General features: G+C 43.3%; 1 protein-coding gene across 12 annotated transcripts in view; it reads left to right on the forward strand.

The window, feature by feature from the left end:
- Positions 1-19,113, forward strand: part of EZH2 (enhancer of zeste 2 polycomb repressive complex 2 subunit) — a 71,272-nt gene extending 52,159 nt beyond the window's left edge. For 4 of the 12 annotated variants that reach the window (XM_079785627.1, XM_079785631.1, XM_079785622.1 and 1 more), the window contains exons 9-20: positions 1,916-2,007; positions 3,430-3,670; positions 4,474-4,643; positions 5,094-5,188; positions 6,135-6,175; positions 6,551-6,676; positions 7,126-7,304; positions 9,071-9,166; positions 9,921-10,002; positions 11,016-11,096; positions 11,224-11,308; positions 11,858-19,113. In XM_079785627.1, coding sequence (XP_079641753.1) covers positions 1,916-2,007; positions 3,430-3,670; positions 4,474-4,643; positions 5,094-5,188; positions 6,135-6,175; positions 6,551-6,676; positions 7,126-7,304; positions 9,071-9,166; positions 9,921-10,002; positions 11,016-11,096; positions 11,224-11,308; positions 11,858-11,927 — 1,358 coding nt within the window. In that variant the 3' untranslated portion in view covers positions 11,928-19,113. The remainder of the gene's footprint in view (positions 1-1,915; positions 2,008-3,429; positions 3,671-4,473; positions 4,644-5,093; positions 5,189-6,134; positions 6,176-6,550; positions 6,677-7,125; positions 7,305-9,070; positions 9,167-9,920; positions 10,003-11,015; positions 11,097-11,223; positions 11,309-11,857) is intronic. The other 8 variants (XM_079785629.1, XM_079785632.1, XM_079785628.1 and 5 more) reach the window with 4 other exon arrangements.
- Positions 19,114-19,234: the final 121 nt, after the last annotated feature.

The raw sequence follows: 19,234 nt of genomic DNA on the forward strand, positions 1-19,234 counted from the left end.
ACGGGTTTAGGCTCTTGTTCTGGGGGTGGGGTGGGGGTGGTTATGCACTTAAAGAATTTGAGCCTTGAATTTCTACTTTTAAAAACATAACTTTATTGTCTTTTTGTTTTCCTTCCCTTATCAGTCTGTCTTTATTTTCATTTTAAGTATGACCTTTTACAAGTATTTTTTAAATGACTTATTTTATGAGTCTGTCACTTTTTATCCAAATTAATTTTCATTTTGTGTAGTTCTTAATAGATCATAGCCAGTATTCGCCTTGTGCACTGGAAGCTAATGATCACAAGTTCTCTTAAGTCCTCACTGCTGTGCACTCATACCTGGTCAGTGTACCAGTGTACTGCAGTGTGAATCTTTCTGTTATCACATGATTTGGAATTTTAAGTTTCAAACATTTTGTTGTGTTTTCCTGTGGAAAAATGCTGGCTGCAGGCTCTCACTAGGTCCTTGAGTTGTGTTTGATTCAAAGAAAATGCATTTTAGTGTTTTGAGGCTGTCCTCTTTGTACTTAAAAATTAATTTTGTTTTGTTGTTTTTTAAATACATTTTTTATTGATTTCAGAGAGGAAGGGAGAGGGAGAGATAGAAACACCAATGATGAGAGAGAATCATTGATTGGCTGCCTCCTCTTGCACGCCCCACACTGGAGATTGAGCCCCCAACCTGTGCATATCCCCTTGACTGGAATCAAACCTGGGACCCTTCAGTCCACTGGCCAACGCTCTATCCACTGAGCCAAACTGGCTAGGGCTTAAAAATTAGTTTTTAACAAGTGGTATTCTATTCTTCTCCCCTATTTGACAGACTGCTGACTTTTTTTTTTTCTTTATACAATAAAGAGTTTTATTAAAATTGATATAAAAAATATAGCTCTAGTTGTTTGACTCAGTGAATAGAGTGTCGGCCTGCAGACTGAAGGGTCCTGGGTTTGATTCTTTTTTTTTTTTTAAATTTCTTTATTGATTAAGGTGTCACATATTTGTCCTCATCCCCCCATTCCCATCCCCCACCCCTCCCCACGGATGCCCCCACACCCCTGTTGTCCTTAACCATTGGTTAGGCTCGTATGCATGCACACAAGTCCTTTGGTTGATCTCTCCCCCCGACCCCCACCCTCTCCTACCCTCCCTCTGAGGCCCGACATGAGCGAGATCATGTGTCACTAGAAATACACTTATAAGAACCGAATGTGAGATGAGCAATAATAGTTATGCTGACAGGCAAATGAATCAGTCTGTAGTAACTTTCTTTCTGGACCAGCAGTTCTTTTGAGACCCAATTTCAATGTCCACCAGTTCCTTATGTGTACATGTCGGCACTGACTTTTCAGCTCTGGATGGTGGACAAATGGTGGTAATGCAGGTCTGACTCCCTCTGGTTTGGTCTCGCCCGGACGCAGGGGCGCGGCTTCACCCGGACCTGGGACCCAGCATCACCCAGGCCCCGGGGCGCGTGGCCTCACCCGGACCCAGGTGTGTGTGGCCTCACCCGGTCCCAGGATTCAGCCTCATCCGGAACCAGACAGACTGCTGACTTTTCTTTATAAAAAAAAAAATTGTAGATGTCAGAATTCTTTTGGTAAAAAATAGGAAATCTGATTTTATTGTGGAGGGTGTATCAGTTGTTTCTATGGAGATATCAAATGTTTATGACCAGAGTTCAGAGTTTACATGCATCAGTTATACTTGTGAGGAGAAATATAAGAAACCACTAATCATTCCAGAATGCAGTGTTTGCGCCCTGCAGGAGTCGAAGGAAACACATGGTGAGAATTCAGTAAGAGCTGGAAGGAAAGTTCTGGGATGTGAATCAAGTATTAGCAAGACTGGAATGTATTCATTGACTTTTCCCATTGAAACAGGGGAAATGAAGAAGTAAATATTTTATATTTGGATACTTTATCTTTATTTTGCAGCTTTTCATGCAACACCTAACACTTACAAGCGGAAGAACACGGAAACAGCTCTGGACAACAAGCCTTGTGGACCACAGTGTTACCAGCATTTGGTAAGCTTGAGTGCCACTTGTTCCTCAAGGGCCTTTGAGAAGTGCTGATTCTGAACTGGGTGAGGTGTGTGCAGTCAGCATTAACACTGTGGCTCCCCCGTGCTTCTCCTGGCCACACGGTAGGCAGAGGTTTCACCCATGTGTCTCTCATAGCTCTCACGTACTGCACACACTAGTGCTTCATTGATCTTGTATTAGTCTTTGTGTATGTGTTAATCTCTTCAGCTACAATTCAAGGTCTTTAGGATCGAGGACACTAACATTACACTTTCCAGAGTTTATGAGGGTGTGCAGCCCAGGTAGCCCACCTAACCCCAGGGACTGGATAGTCACACAAAGTGGTCCTAAGCCTTTCTCAGAGCCATAGCCTTTCTTTGAGTTTCAGACCCGTTGTTTAAGCTGTATTATAGGGCCCACAGAATATTAAAAAAAAAAAAAAAAATGATGGAGAAAAGGTAAAGGTTTAGGGAAATAATGAGGTAGAAAAGTTGTTTTTTTACGGGTACTATCTTATTTTTACCATTTCCCCTCTTTGAACCAAGCCACTCCTACCTAGGAACTAAGTGGGTATATATTGCCTGTTGGATTTTGGACAGAAGATTCATTGAATGGCACCTGCAGAAGGTATCCTATTTTTAAGCAATTTGGTTTTTGTAGAATGAAGTATAAAACTGTTGGCTGCTCTCAAACTTCTCCCTTCTATTGCCACTAAAAATGGGATTCTTGAGCACTATTTTATATATTCTTTACAAGGCAGAATTTATTTGGCTCATCTGAAATGTTTCTCTGGTCTCTCTGTAGTCAATGCTCTCACCATTGTTTTATACTTTCTGAGACTGGATGTTGCACTTCGTTATACAAAATGTAACCCTCACAGCCTTGATCCTCAAGTGTCTTCCTGGGGCTGTGTATCCCTCACAGGAAAAAACGGGATGTTTTAATAGTAAGGCAGGAAATGACAAAGTCTAGCATGTTTATGTGTTTTGTATTCTTGTGTATTTTAACCATGACCATAGAAGCATGTACTGTCTTAGAAACCCCAGCCAGATTAGGAGAGTTTGACTCCAGATACACAGGAAGTATATGATTTTCCTCATAAAATTTCACTTTTAAAGAAATTACATATGTAAAATATATTTTATATTTTAATTTACTAACCAGTTAATGCATTTCACAAATATAGAACTGTCTTGCCTGATTTCATACCACTCTAGCAATGTATAGAACCCATTTCTGTTTTTCTGAAATTTCCACACTATTAGAAGTAGGAAACAAGCATATTTAGAGATGCAACTATTTGTGGAAAATGGATATTGTGTTAAATTTCTTGACTACTTTGCTTATCCAATCTTTTGTTTTCTCCTTCAACAAAATGAGCTGTGGAACTTGACCTTGATATCTCCTCCATGTTTCACTTCACAGGAGGGAGCAAAGGAGTTCGCTGCCGCCCTCACTGCTGAGCGGATCAAGACGCCCCCCAAACGCCCAGGAGGTCGCAGACGAGGGAGGCTTCCCAACAACAGCAGCAGGCCCAGCACCCCCACTATTAATGTGCTGGAGTCAAAGGACACGGACAGTGACAGGGAAGCTGGGACCGAAACAGGTGGAGAGAACAATGATAAAGAAGAAGAGGAGAAAAAAGATGAAACTTCGAGTTCCTCTGGTAGGGGACCTGACAACTGGCTTTCCCACTTTGAAAGGTCCACATTGTGGAGAGTAAGGGATGTGCTATAGTGAATCATTTTCCTAGTTGGTTAGTTTTCAATAAAATGAGAAATCTAAGGCCAGGGCACTCTCAAGGAAGGATGCACAGCGTGTTCTTGTTGCTGTCCCCTGCCCCTGGCCCGCCTACGATGTTTGCTGTCTGGTCACTGAGGTTTCGAGGTTCATCTGTTTCCAGTGTGCCATTTCCTCCAGGGTGGGGCTCATGTCACTCGGCTTAATATCCTTCATGTTCTCTGGGTCATTTTGGTTATTTTCCTGACTGGGCTTTAGGTGTCCTACCCTGTGACTTAACCACAAATAACAGAACAGCCCCCTTTGCCTTTGTCGTGAAGGGAGCCTAGGCTCCTAGTTCTGTGGGAAAAAGTCTAGTGACACTTTCTACCTCAGTTTGTCCTCAAACATGATTCACTTCCTGCTTTTTTCTTAAGCGCACCCCGAGTTTTACTTCTTCTTTTTTTTTTTTTTAATATATTTTATTGATTTTTCACAGAGAGGAAGGGAGAGAGAGCTAGAAACATCGATGAGAGAGAAACACCGACCAGCTGCCTCCTGCACAGCCCCCACCGGGGATGTGCCCGCAACCAAGGTACATGCCCTTGACCGGAATCGAGCCTGGGACCTTTCAGTCCGCAGGCCGACGCTCTATCCACGGAGCCAAACCAGTTTCGGCCCGAGTTTTACTTCTTAATACTGTGTTCTGCAGTTGTCATTTCCTGACCAATGCTTAACTTTGGTTTGTAGAAGCAAATTCTCGGTGTCAAACGCCAATAAAGATGAAGCCGAACAGTGAGCCCCCTGAGAATGTGGAGTGGAGCGGGGCCGAGGCCTCCATGTTCCGGGTCCTCATCGGTACCTACTACGACAACTTCTGCGCCATTGCCAGGTTAATTGGGACCAAAACATGTAGACAGGTAAGTACACTGATTAATAAAGACTTTCAGAGAGGCGGGGGGGGGGGGGGGGGGGGGGGATATGTAATCCTTGTCCAAATGTAAGAATAATCTCAATTATTAACCTGATGTGCATCTCCTGAAAAGTACATTTTTTGGTTTATTTTTGTTTTCCCACTGAGAGGGAACTGAGAGAAAATTATTCTTCTGACTAGGTATTTCAGGTTAGGTGACAATGGACTTAAAAAGCCACTGAGAATTTAGATTAAGCCTTGGGACTATTGATCATAATGTAAGCACAGCTGCTGTCCCTGCATGAGGGTTGAGACAACATCTTGCTTTGCTCTCTGTTGTCCCCAGCACTTAAGCAGTGTCACAGAAGAGACATGTGTCTGATATTAATTAGTAAAAGGAGGTGTAAGTTTGCTTACCACTACGATCCTCACAGCTGTGACTGTGCCTCTTGTCCAGGTGTATGAGTTTCGGGTCAAAGAGTCCAGCATCATAGCTCCAGTTCCCGCTGAGGATGTCGATACTCCTCCAAGGAAGAAGAAGAGAAAACACCGGTAAGTCCACTTGCAACCATTCTGAGATGTCACCAGGATGCTGCAGGCCAGGTGTGTCCAAGGGCGTTGGCCAGCCTTTACTTGGCCCGATAAGAAAGGAACTTAAGCTGCCTCAAAAGTAGACTTGTGGAGTCTTGTTCCCACGAGCAGTTGCTGATGTTCTTCTGTGAGAATACAGCAGTGTCAGTAGAGTTGGTGTGTTAAGAGTCATAAAAATTATGCTTACTCTGCTGCTTTTGGTTGAGACAAACCTAGTAACTTCTGCAGTAAAGCTAAGCGAGCGTTTAATTTGTTCTAAGATGTTTCTCTGAGCGCGAGTGTGATGTATATGAGTTCTGCACTGGTTTATATTTGAGGAGCCACGTTACCTTTCCCCAAGGCCTGTGGCAGTGAGTGATGGGTGACTTGGTTTGTAAGTGCAGAGCCAGAAGATGGTGGCTGGACTGTCAGCTTTAATCTTTTCTCCCAGTTTTTCTGCAGTTGGGTGTTGGGTAAGGGAGCATCTAGAAACGTGTGTACCTGCTGTTCCATTTCTTTAATTTAGAACTGAAAGAACTTAGATGTTTTCCAACAGAATTCAGGCTTTTGTAGGTAATTCTGAATTTTTTGGTTGAATTATTTCTGACCATGGAGCTCAATTGAGTGATTAAAGATGTACCAGTATTATCCACATCAGAATGAACCAGTAGGGAAATGGAACCTGCACCTGAAGGCGTGGCCACCCTCAGTCCTGACTAGGTGACCTTGCAAAGTGCACACATCAGGGCTCTTGGTCACAGTTCCCCAGTCACCACAAATGCAATGCAAACTGCATCTTTCACAGTCACTTGGATTTAAGGCACTGCTCTGTACATGGCAGTAGACCTGTTCAAGGAGGTTCTGTGGGATTTGTGCTGACCATTCTTCCTAGCTTCCTGGAGAAGACTGTTTTCTTCGTGTTTTGCAGGTTGTGGGCTGCACACTGCAGAAAGATACAGCTGAAAAAAGGTAGGCATCTATTCATTCACCTTAAAAATGTCTGCTTATCATTTGTTTCAGAATAGAAACTGGGTTAGAGCTTGTAATACTTCTATATAATTGACTTCTGTACATTAAGCTAAATTAAATGGAGGATGTCTGTTGATTATATTGCCAGTCTTGTACAGTACAGTGAAGGCGAGTCACAGGTGGGTAAAGGAGCCGCACCCTGGGGACCTGCGATGGGGGCGGGGGGTGCTTTCGGCTATCATTTTGTAGACAGGAATTTGTATCAGGTAGGGAAAACCTGCTAAGCTCCAAGGTAACGGGAAGAATGTGTTCTTGTTCCTTGTGTATGATCATCTCCCACCTCTGATTGACTTGCATGCCGTTGTCTTGATGCAGACGGCTCCTCTAACCACGTTTACAACTACCAACCCTGTGACCATCCACGGCAGCCTTGTGACAGTTCGTGCCCTTGTGTGATAGCACAGAATTTTTGTGAAAAGTTTTGTCAGTGTAGTTCAGAGTGTAAGTATTTGTTGCTTTGATGCAATTGCATGAGAATCAAGTGGGCCTTTGGTCAGCTATGTGCAGCCCACAACCTGCAAAAAAATAGTGACTGAAGTTGACACAACATGGCGGCTCTTGCAGAGCCAGTGTCCAGCCAGTGTTCAGGCTAATGGGATGAAAGGAGCTGTTTGTCTCTGGTGGTTTAAATTTAATCATAGTGACGTTGGCACAGAATGTAAGGGGAATAGAAATAGCTACCCAAATACTTTCTGGGAACTAGAAATTGTCAGAGTTGGGGTGGTTCAGTTTTCAGAATAAACGAACTTGTCATAAGGGTGGTGATACTCATTATTGACGGAAGCGGCCCACGAAGCTCGGATACAAGGAAGTTTCTCCTCATCTGTGCAGCAGGATAGGGAGGCTGCTGTGAGGGTTCCATGAGTCCACGACGGTGACTGTCTCTGCAGGTCAGAACCGCTTTCCTGGCTGCCGCTGCAAAGCACAGTGCAACACCAAGCAGTGCCCCTGCTACCTGGCCGTTCGGGAGTGCGACCCCGACCTGTGTCTGACGTGTGGAGCTGCTGACCACTGGGACAGCAAGAACGTGTCCTGCAAGAACTGCAGCATCCAGCGGGGCTCTAAGAAGGTGCGGCAAGGGATGAGGAACATGGCAGGGCAAGGCTAGCGGTCTCACTCCATTAGCCGGGCCAAAAAGTGATCACTGAATGAATGATGCAGCTGACGGGGAGAGCCTGGGTTTCTCCTTGGGTAGCCACTCCCACCCACCTCTGTAGCATAGGAGGAACCAGCTATGAATGGTTTCAGGTTTGGAATAAGGAGTGTTTTCCTAGTTTAGTAGATTTGAATTTTTTAAGTTTAGCGAATAGAATTAGTCATTTATCTATTCTCCTTACTGCAAATAAATGGCGTTCCTATCAGAATATAGAGATCCATTCTTTCAAATAGTAGCCAATTTTCCTTTTGTGCAGAACAAGAGATAAAATTTCCCACAGTAGTTTTTGCAGACTGTGTTCTTTTAATAACCTTGAAAACATCACAGGCAGGATTTACATAACTGGGAAGTGCATGCAGGTGATTTTTAATTGTAGCAACTATGACCTTCATGACCAAGCAAAGGAAACTAACAATGTATACTGGGAAAGGTCAGTGTCTTACTTTTTTTTTTTTGAGTAGGTGGTGCGTTTATTTAATCAATCATTTTTATTATAATAGCTGGCATTTATTATTTAAGATACAGTAGGCACTTGGCTAAGTGCCCTGTGCATTACTCATTAGTCCTCGTAACTCCATGAGGGAGTAGTACCCTTATGAACCCATTTCTGGGTTGGGAATCCCTGAGTTTGAGGACTTGAAAGGAGCAGGAACCCCAAGCCCCACTGTTGACCTCCACCTTGGGTCACATGAATTAGATCACCCTACGGCACTGCTTATAGCCCGCAGTGCCTTATTTTTTGGCTCTTATGTTTCCAAGTGTTTAGATGGCTTTTCTCTGGGTAGTTCCTATCCATTGAGGTCATTCTGTCACAATGATTCTCTACTGTTTCCCATGGCAGACCCATGATGAACCCTAAAAAAATTTCATTTCCTGCCCCTAACTGTAATGGTATAAACTCCTTCGGTTTAACTTTGAAAGCAGAAAACTGAGTAGATACTTTCTTACCAACTGGGTTTCATTTACTTAACAATGTTATTTAGCTAATTTAGTTTCTGGGAGGTTTTGGGAAATTTCCCTGACAGGTGAACTAGGCTGGATTAGAATAGGAATAGCTTGAGTGATTAGGTAGGGGCCGTTTTCAAGGAAATTTGGGATGAAAGCATAATGAACCAGGGTAGAAAGTGAGAGATTTGTTCCCAGACATACTCTAACTAGAATTGGCCCTGCTTATCATTTGGCATCTGCTAAGAACAGAATGCTGGACGGACAAGATAGTGACACTACCTCCTGGCATTTCTCCATGCTGTTGTGAGGAGCTGCTGTGGGATGAACAGCTGAGCTTTGGTTTTGGTAGGAATAAAAGAGGGGTCACTGTGGGGAGAGGGGGGTTTGATGTCCTTGTATGAAATGCACGTTGAAGTGAATCATTAAGTGATGCCAAAATGACAGGAAGTGCAAGGGCGGCAGCTGTTGTAGGTAGCTTGTTGAAGGATGGTTAGTTGATATTTTCTGGGAGGTAGATCTTACATTCTGTACTTTATTTACAAATAACCGAAAGCACTGCAGCTTGTCAGCCCCTTTGGCAAAAGTGGGGAAGTTTACCTCTCATCACAGGCTCTTAATTCAGGGTACTTGGTGGCTACAAGGGGCCAGAGGATTTACAGGGATTCACCCTGGGATCTTGTCAACAGTCCACTTTGCTCTCCTGATTAAATGACTGTTGCTTTATTCTCTAGCATTTATTGCTGGCACCATCTGATGTGGCTGGCTGGGGGATTTTCATCAAAGATCCTGTACAGAAAAATGAATTCATCTCGGAATACTGTGGAGAGGTAAGGCCAGAGCTATCCAGCTCCGGGCTTGCTATGCAGCAACTTTGTTTTGGATTGATTATCACTGGGCATGACTAGAGGGTCTGGTTAGAAATGAATTAACACAAAATGCCTTTTTTGGCAACTGGGCTGTTTCAGTCCTAGTCACATTTAGCCTTTATCTGGAGACAAGGGGGGAAGAACACGAGGTTTGCGATGAGTCTGTCCTACATAATCCACAGCCTCGTTATTAAGGACTTAGAAATGAATGTCATTAATCTTGTGCCTTTAATAGAGTTAGGGAAAAGCCATAGGGCTTGAGTTTGGAATCAGCCCACCTTGAGTTTTTCGTTCAGTAGAAAGACTTTTGTAGAACAAGAGTAATTACTTTGATGTGGAAATATTTCTGAGTTGAAGTCCTTCAAGTCCATTGTTCTTTGCCACACTAGCATGCAGTCTGAAGAAACTGGCCCTAGTGACCCTTTATTGAGCTTCCTCAGGAAGGTCCGGTTCTCTTTTTTAATCCTCACCCAAGGATATTCTTTCCATCAATTTTTAGAGAGTGGGAGGGAGACAGACACATTGGTTGCCTTCCGCACTCGCCCCTACCAGGGCTGGGGAATTTACAACTGAGGTACATGCCCTTGACCGGGAATAGAACCTGCAACCCTTCAGTCCAATGCTCTAACCGCTGACCCAAACCAGCCAGGGCTCCAATTCTGTTGATGAACTTGTGTGGTGTGGTCCCTAATCTAACACTGTCTTTCTTCTTAAGATAATTTCTCAAGATGAAGCCGACAGAAGAGGCAAAGTGTATGATAAATACATGTGCAGCTTTCTCTTCAACTTGAATAACGGTATGTTTAGGAGTCAGAGCACTCAGTTTCTGGATGGCACTTGGGAGCCCCATCATTCATATTCTGAGCTGGTGTTTCTCATGCCCTGGCAGAAACTTAAAAATGGGTTGTTGCCATCACTTGTGGGGAGGAGCGGGTCATATTCAACGGCAGTGTCTCGGGCACTCTGAGCTATGCAAGACATTGGCTGTGGGACATCCCAGGGTCCTGAGTCAGATGGGCACACTTCCTCCAGTTAGTGCCTCTGACCTGGGAGGGTACTGAATTTCAAAGCCTCTCCAGCACTTCCTGGCTCTCAAGGGACTGAGCAGCTAAACGGTGCTGCTTTCTTGGGAGGTGAGGGAGCGCTGTGATGAAAAGCAGGCGCGTAGTATCTAAGACATTCTGATAACCCTTGGTTGAAACAGAGATAGGTTTTGCTATGAACAGGTCCCTCAAACAGAATGAAAATTAATTTTATTTTTATTTAAAAAAATATTTTATTGATTTTTTACAGAGAGGAAGGGAAAGGGATAGAGCTAGAAACATCGATGAGAGAGAAACATCGACCAGCCGCCTCCTGCACACCCCCTACTGGGGATGTGCCCGCAACCAATGTATATGCCCTTGACCGGAATCGAACCCGGGACCCTTGAGTCCGCAGGCCGACGCTCTATCCACTGAGCCAAACCGGTTTCGGCTGAAAATTAATTTTAGATGCAAAAATGCTTATTCTTGAGGTTGAGAAGAATCTAAATTCCTTTTTTTGGGGGGCAATGTTTTGCTCAGTAAAACATATTTACAGTTAGGTAATAGCATTTGAGAGACAACTCTCCTGAATTGTCCATTTATTTTACCTAGAACAGCATTTTCTTGCAAATGTCATTTGGACGAAGTTGGCTGAATGATTTACTTGCTTTTGAAGGCAAACCCTGAAGAACTGTAACCAATTGTATTTCCAGAATCATAGGAACTTTGTGTTTATAGACCTAAAACTAGAATTGTTCACTGCATTGTGCTTATTTTTTCTTTAGATTTTGTGGTGGACGCAACCCGTAAGGGTAACAAAATTCGTTTTGCAAATCATTCAGTCAATCCAAACTGCTATGCAAAAGGTAGGTGTTTCTGGAGTCAGAATTCCTGTTCTGATGCCAGGACCCCCAGTGATAGTGATGCACGGCCTAGACCAATTTCCTGTGTGACTGTCCCTTCCCTCGCTGACACCAGCGTGTCTCTTTCTAGTCATGATGGTGAATGGTGATCACAGGATAGGGATCTTTGCGAAGAGAGCCATCCAGACTGGTGAAGAGCTGTTTTTTGATTACAGGTTAGTAACAGCGCATTTCTGGTGTGACCTGAGGGCTTTCTCCTGGACTCGGAACTGGGGACAGAGGCTGGCTCTCTGCTCTCTGGGTCTTATGTTGTTGGAGCGTCTAATCTTAGGTCATTCTTTGCCTTGGGTGTTGGTGGGAAGTTAGGATATAGTTTCCATTATACAAGCACTGGTTATTTTAAAGATAGAATGAAAAGAATGTAGACAGCCCCCTTTTTCTATCTTGCTGGTAGGAGCTGGGTGTGATCATTATGCAAAGCGTTGCTGTCCTTGAGGATATGCTCGGGTTGTCTTAAATCGTTCAGTGCTGGAGGACTGTTGGCCAATAACCTACCTGCTCACCCTCAGGTGGTGTTTACAGGTCTGGCATCAGGTTGGCCGTTTACACTTTGGGATAAACTGACAAGCTATTGAAAACTTTCCTGAATGTAGTCAGGTGATTGTCTAGTTCAATCCTGTGGCTGAATGTACGTCCCAGTCAGAAGTTCCGTCTTTGAGTCCTGAGTTGTCATAAACTAGGGCCCGTGTGTTGTCACTTTGAAGGTACGACCCAAAGCAGGTGGGACAGCGCCCGAGGACACACTGTGCTGGAGTGGGAGGACGCGGTGAATGAGGCGCAGCTGGGTCCCTGGATGTGTGTGCGTTTCTCTGCACCCACTGAAGTAAGTGGGTGGTTGTGTTCATTCTCACCTCGGTGGGCCGGGGTCATGCCTGTCTCCTGCCGTTTCAGATACAGCCAGGCTGACGCCCTGAAGTACGTGGGCATCGAACGTGAGATGGAGATCCCTTGACGTCTGCTACCTCCTCCCCGCCTCCTCCAAAACAGCTGCCTTAGCTTCAGGAACCTCGAGTACTGTGGGCAATTTAGAAAAAGAAAATGCAGTTTGAAATTCTGAATTTGCAATGTACTGTAAGAATAATTTATAGTAATGAGTTTAGACATCAACTTTTTATGCCTTCTCACCAGCTGCAAAGTGTTTTGTACCAGTAAGTTTTTGCAATAATGCAGTATGGTACATTTTTCAACTTTGAATAAATAATACTTGAACTTCTCCCCACTGTTGGCATCTATCAGGGAGCTTCAGCCGATTTTAGAAAAGGACTGCATCCAAGGGAAAGCAAACTCTCACATTTAACACCTTTGGTTTCGTCTAGTGGCATTAATTTGCTTAGTTATAACAGTAAATACAGGGGTGGGCAAAAGTAGGTTTATAGTTGTGAGTACAGAAACGTTTATTTTTGTATTAGTTATTTCTATTAAACTGTATGAACCTACCTTTGCCCCACCCTGTATAACTGTAATAGAAACATGACTTTATTACCTACATATAATACTGTATATACTTTGCCTAGTTATACTTAATATTGCCTATTAATAACTAAATGAATTAGAACTACTTGTATCCTGAGATAGGGGGAAGGGGCGCATATCCCAGTCAGCGGGTGGTCTGGAGAGCTACCTCTAAGCCTCGTTCTCTGCATATAAAACGACAGTGTTGGCTTAGGTGAGTTCCAAGAACCTGTTTTGCTCGAAGGTCCTTTAGCCAATCCTTCAGAAATGCAGCAGTGTGAACAAGATTCCTTACCTACCCACGAAAAAGGAGGCTAATAAAGTAGTTTTCAAGGAAACCTTGAGGGCACAGTGATAGCATTCCAGCACCCTCCCAAGATAACACTGACCAATACTGTGGGTAACTAAAAACGGCTCCAGTCAGTCTGTGTATTTGGTCCTTTCTAGAGTTAGATAAAATTACTGATTTATAACGTGAAACTAATTTAAAACTTAACTAATTATGCAAACACTGACAAGACTGGTTTCTATTGTATCAATGCACAAACTATAGCAACAAGAGTCCTAAAATAAAGTTAATTTGCCACTTAGCTTTGGCAGCGAAAAGATCTGGCTTTACATGCTCTTCTCCTATGGGTTACCCTTAGGTCTGCTCTGCCACGCTTAACTATTCCCAGGAAACAGTGCCACATGCTCAGTTGGCTGTTGCTGATGGAGTCACTTAGGAAAACTCTCAGGCTTGCCCTGGGTGCCCATGCTCCAACCTGGGCACTCAGCATGAGTGCAGCCCATTTGTGCACTAGCACACGTGAGCCTGCCTGCTCAGGAGACACCCTGAGAATGCTCACCCCAGGGGTGTCTATCAACAGGGGTCTCATTCTAGTCAACACTTTCCCATTGTTCACACCTCCCAACCCATCCCCAGGTGCAAGCAACTGGGTGGTAGAGCCTTGAGTCCAGGGAGGTTCTGCCTGCTGAATACACCACAGACCCAAACGCAGCATAAAGAAGCAGTAGTTCTTCATACACAGCAAGCTTTTGGAACCTTCATGAGGACTGAGTTCTCACCTGTTCACTATAGCCCATGTGGTAATAATGGGCGTCTATAGCAGAGTTGGTCAGCTTCAGACTGGGTTTGGGGGAAGGAGGGGGCACAGCGATAAATAACAGTATGCTTACCCCCATTACTGTAGACCAATTTTCAGTCTTTTTCATCTCATGGCACCTAAACGAATTACTAAAATTCTGTGGCGCACACACACAAAAATATATTTTTTTGTTGATCTGACAAAATAGGTTATAATTTTGATTCATACCTGACAGCTATTGTATTGGCAGTTGTCATTTTATTTTTTTATTTGACAATCTTAAGGCAGTGGTCAGCAAACTCATTAGTCAACAGAGCCAAATATCAACAATACAATGATTGAAATTTCTTTTGAGAGCCGAGAACCGACTTCTGTCATTGGGCCACGAAGTTTTAATCACACTGTACTTGCGCGCCCGCATGTGGTATTTTGTGGAAGAGCCACACTCAAGGGGCCAAAGAGCCGCAGTTTGCTGACCACTGATGTAAGGGAAAAGAGGTCAGTGCCCCTGTGGCACACCAATTGAAAATCATCGCTCTTGTAGTCTGTGTGTTTATTTCCCTACCAGAGGGATACAGAAATAAGAGTGTAACAAGTATTGTGTCAGAATACAGGTGTTTTAAATAGTTTCCAAACTGTTTAGGAATATTACACATTGTTCTCTAAGGAGGAATGCGAGCTGACAGAAGGTAGTCCAGTTGGTCCCTAAACTTTCACCTAATGGTCATAACCTCAATGAAGCCCTGGCTGGGTGGCTCAGTTGGTGAGAGCATGGTCCCAAGGTGCCAGGGTTGTGGGTTTGATTCCTGGTTGGGGCACATAATGAGAAACAACCAATGAAAGCATAAGGAAGTGGGACAACAAATGGATGTTTCTCTCTCTTTCTTACCCCTCTCTAAAATGGATAAACTTTAAAAAAAAGGGGGGGACGGACAACACATCTGTAATACTTTCAAAATAAAGATTACAAAACAACACAAAACCTTACTGAGATGACCTACAGCTACAGTCCTGACCCCAAGTCTAGGCAGCACCTTACCCACAGACTAACTGCTTCACAATTCTTTTCAATCAATATTTTGTAGTTTATAAACACATTGCGGACCAGTTTTATTGCTAGCTTTACCCAGTAGCCAGATAAGTTTCTATTGAACAAGTACAAGAAACATTTTACATAAATGTTAAAGGCATGCTTTAAAATTAAATACCCATTGCATTTTGAAGTTATTTATTACAAGAAAGTCTTTGTATCTTACTTGGCTTTCTGGATTGAGCACTTGATAAATCCAGAATGAATTGAATAGTCCACAATTAATCAGGTAAAGCACTACTTTCTTCGTCCATTTTATTGCTTTTCTAAGGATATTAAATGTTGAAAGATACTGGTTGGCAAGATCAACACCTTGCATATAGTTATACTGCACAATGGAAACTGGCCTCTTTATTTCCTCTCCAATATGCCAATTTGTCATACTGGACAAGAGGAAGCATCATGGATAGTTGAAATAATTCAAACTTCTCTTTTATCCTTCCAAATCAATAATAAAACGTCACCTTTTCTTCGGAAGTCTATTTCACCTCTTTTAAAGTGTAGGTGCTTCATCTTGCAAACATTTTGGCAAGCCTCTATTCGAATTGTTCCACAAACTCGTTTTATTGTAGTAATAAAGTTTCTGCAATTGAAATGCTATTGTAATAGTTACCTTGGTATATATGATGCCCCAATTCCAGATACGGCCCAAGTAGTGACAGTAGAGTCATTCAATTTTTTTCCTTCACCTGTGTAAATTTCCATATTGCAAATATACCGTCTTGCTCTCACATACCATTCTTACAAGTAAACCATATTTAATAATTTTAGCTGGGTTGTAAGTTCGAAATAGAAGACGTCCCCTCTAGGGAATTATACCTTCATCTAATGATAACTCTCGCACAGGTTCATACATTGTTTTAAATTTACTAATAAAGTGGTCCGAATACAGATGAATTTTAAATAGCTTGGATGAAGATTTGTCATTGAAATGCCAATAAGTCCAGATTTGTTCAAAACGATTTTGACTTGTCGTCTGAGGAAATATTGGAACAGCTAGAACTGGATTTGTAGAACAATATTCTTTCCAAGTATCCTTTTTATTATGCCCCATTAGCACTATAAGCCCTAAAATTTTTTTCATATCTGTTGGAGTAACAGGAGACCACTTTATTGCTTTCGAAATTTTGTGCTTTCCCTAATTTTGGTTATAATATATGTTCGATTGATGACAAAATAGTTCAAACAGATTGTTGTCAATTATCAAGACGGTATAACTATAACCCCAGAATTACCTTCAGGCTTTTCCAAATTAGGTTGAAAGTCCTCTTTTGACCAATCATTATCTCGGCAACCAAGATGCAAATTACTCAAAATCGTGTGGAATTGTTCAAATTTTTAGGTTCAGAATCACTTGAAATGACTATTTTTTGCCTTTTTGAAGGAATAACTATATCACTGTCAAAGCTTTCATCACTTTCACTTGGAATATCTGATAAATTGTCAGCAAATATATCCAGAATTTTATAAAAATATCAAATTGATATTTTTATTACTAATGACAAGAGACTAATCACTTTTAATTCCTTTTTTGATTTTTAACTTCCGCAAATGCGTTTTCCATTACACCGTTTCTCTAAATGACAATGAAAAGCCGAGAATTCTTGTGATCGGCCACAAGCCTTAGAACAGAAAACACAAGAATTTTTGTGATCTGTCCGCAATGTGTTAAAATAACAATTGTAATAGTCTACCCAGAAACCGCTGCTTAATTACTTTTCAATATTGTTTGGTTCATTCGGCCTCCAGCCTCCCCTATAGCCATTCAGTGACCACAGAATCTTAATCCCACCTGCACCCAGGTATTTAACAGTTGCCCCCATCCTGCAAAAGTTAAGTTGTATTACGTAGATGGCTCATCAAGAAAGGGTCTGATTTTGTGAACTGTTGTGTGTTTAACTCCTCACATGAGGATCTTTTCCCCATTGATTTTTAGAGTGGAAGGGAGGAGGAAGGGGGAGGGGAAATTGATATGAGAGAGAGATGGATTGGTTGCCTCCTGTATGAGCCCTAACTAGGTATCGAATTTGCAACCCAGGTACATGGCCCTTGATGGGGAATTGAACCTGTGACCCTTTGGTGCATGGGCTGATATTCTAACCACTGAACCATGCTAGCCAGGGCCAAATTCATGAACTTTTCGAGAGAACCTAAGTATTCTGTTGAAAGCTGGGCTCCTGCTGGATTAGCTGAAATACATGCTTGCTATTCCCTCAGCCCCTTGTCAGAAACAACCCCAGTGAGGGTCAGCACATCAAGTATGAACAGTGGTTTAAAACAAATCTCACCTTGAAGATTTCACTTGGTCTGCCACTGAAGAACGGGAAAGATGAGCTCTAGGTGGGTAAAATCAAACCACCATCTGCGAAGTTACTGTGATTCCTGGAAGAAAAGAAGTCGTCTTCAGAAGTGGGATTCAGTTCAAACAGGGCAGCACATCTAAGTTTTCACTGTATGTGGTAAAATCTTGTTTTTCCGAGAAATTAGATACCAATGTTCAGCAAGGAGGTTGGTCATCTTAAAAGTGCTCAGTCAATAAAAATCCTTTAAATTTAGGTGCTTCATTCCTGAATCAACTGTACACTCCCCCTCCCCCTAACCATACACTCCCCCTCCCCCCCTCACCAGTTACTAAGCCTGTACTCCAGCTGCTTCCTCAGAGGCACTGCCAAGGGATCTGCCAGCCGTTTATGGCTGTGCAGGCGTGTTTGACTACAGCCCAACCCAGGACCTCTGGCCCTTGCAGACCTGCTGTGGAAGGTCCTGCCTTGCCCGGTCTACCCTCTAGGAGAGGAGGTGGTGCTCTCGGGCTGCAGGACCCGGGCACAGACAGCCCGGCACCCCTGTAGTCACTGATTCCGTAGGGACTCACCAGAGGGTTTTCAGAACACCTGGGCCTTTGCCTGCCAGCAGCTTGAGACTTCCATGTGAGCTGTTAACCTGAAAGCACATGCCTCAGTGTCTTTTTCCATTTAGTAGGTAAGGGAATTCCATTCTCTGGTTTGCCTTTGGAGGCTCCTGACCATCCCCTTGTTAGGTGAGGATATGGTTTGGGGAATGAAGTGAAAAAAAGTCGTCCCCCCCCCTAATGTGAGGGCGCAGGTACAGGTATGGAATCCGAGGATGTGGGGTAACCACTTCATAACCCATCCCTGTTCCATTGCTTCCTGTTCTTAGCCAAGGTACTCACCCCAGGGTACTCTTGATCCTGGAGGAACTCAAGACACGCCAGCAATGGGATTTAAAGCAGGTTCTGAAAGACTCCTGGGTGTGTCTCCAGAGGCCAATAAAGTAACTGCAGCTTTGGGCTTGGTTCCCAGGTGGACAGGGCCTGGATCTTTAGGATGGGGGATAGGAGGAGCATGTCCCCTGGATGGTCCTGGTTTATACTGGGAATCACTTGAAAAAGATACTAAATAAATGTGGAAACCATTATATAAATGCTTAGTCTTATTACTATTACTTTTTATATCCTGTAACTTTTTTGACCTTTAACTTTTAAAACCTGAATGTGCTAGATTATTCTAAGAAACTCTTTTAAGAACTTAACTTTTGCACATTCCTTTGGCTATGCCTTCTACGTTTATAACCAACCCCATTATAGGTCTACTTTGGTAAGTATGTTCAAGTCCTCACACCCTTAAGAAAACTGTGAGGTTTAGGAAGAAAACAAACCTACAAAAGTTGAGCAGCAGAGCCAAACATGCCCAGGAGGTCTTGCTACCACTTCCCCATTTTTTCTGTCCTCCGGTCAGGAAGTGAATGATGTGATGAGTCAACCGTGGGACTGACTGTGGACAAAGAACGAAGGAGTTAAGTCCTGTGCAGGCTGGAACCAAGGCCCCAATGCTGGGAGTTGATCGCTTCCTTAGGGGGGGACACAGCTGAGAACATGCCAACTTACCAGCAGGTGCTTGAAAGAGCTACAGCTTGCCATCTGGTCTCTGGTCCTGCTGTCAGGGGATGCCCCCCGCTTGCTGGGATCTTGGGAGTTTTCCCAGGAGCAGCCCGAGTTCATCTGGAACCATGGCTTCTTATATTTTAACAACTGGATCGAACCAGAATGAAGGAGCCACCGGGCTGTAACGCACCTCCAAGTCTGACACTTGCTCGCCGGCCGTACATCACTCCCAGCTCGTCTACTCACTGTGACAAGTTCCCTCTTCTCAGTTTCCCCACCTGTTTCCCAGGTCAGGTGGTCAAAGGATTAACCCTTCATCCTTACAAGTGGCAGATGGAATCAACACGTCATTGAATCTCACAGGCCACATTCATGTCACCGGAAGAAGTCACAGAAATAAAGCATCCATGTTTGGAACAAGTTACAAGAGGGCTTGAGGGCTTAAAATGCTAAGATCTAGAGAATGCAGCCTGTATCACTGGGGATATAAGTTTGCACAATCATCTCTCATTTACATGTAGAAAATAGTAAAACTGAAAACAAAACCAAA

The sequence above is a fragment of the Cnephaeus nilssonii genome (genome assembly GCF_951640355.1).
Source record: "Cnephaeus nilssonii genome assembly, chromosome: 12".
In the NCBI taxonomy this organism is placed as follows: Eukaryota; Metazoa; Chordata; class Mammalia; order Chiroptera; family Vespertilionidae; genus Cnephaeus; species Cnephaeus nilssonii.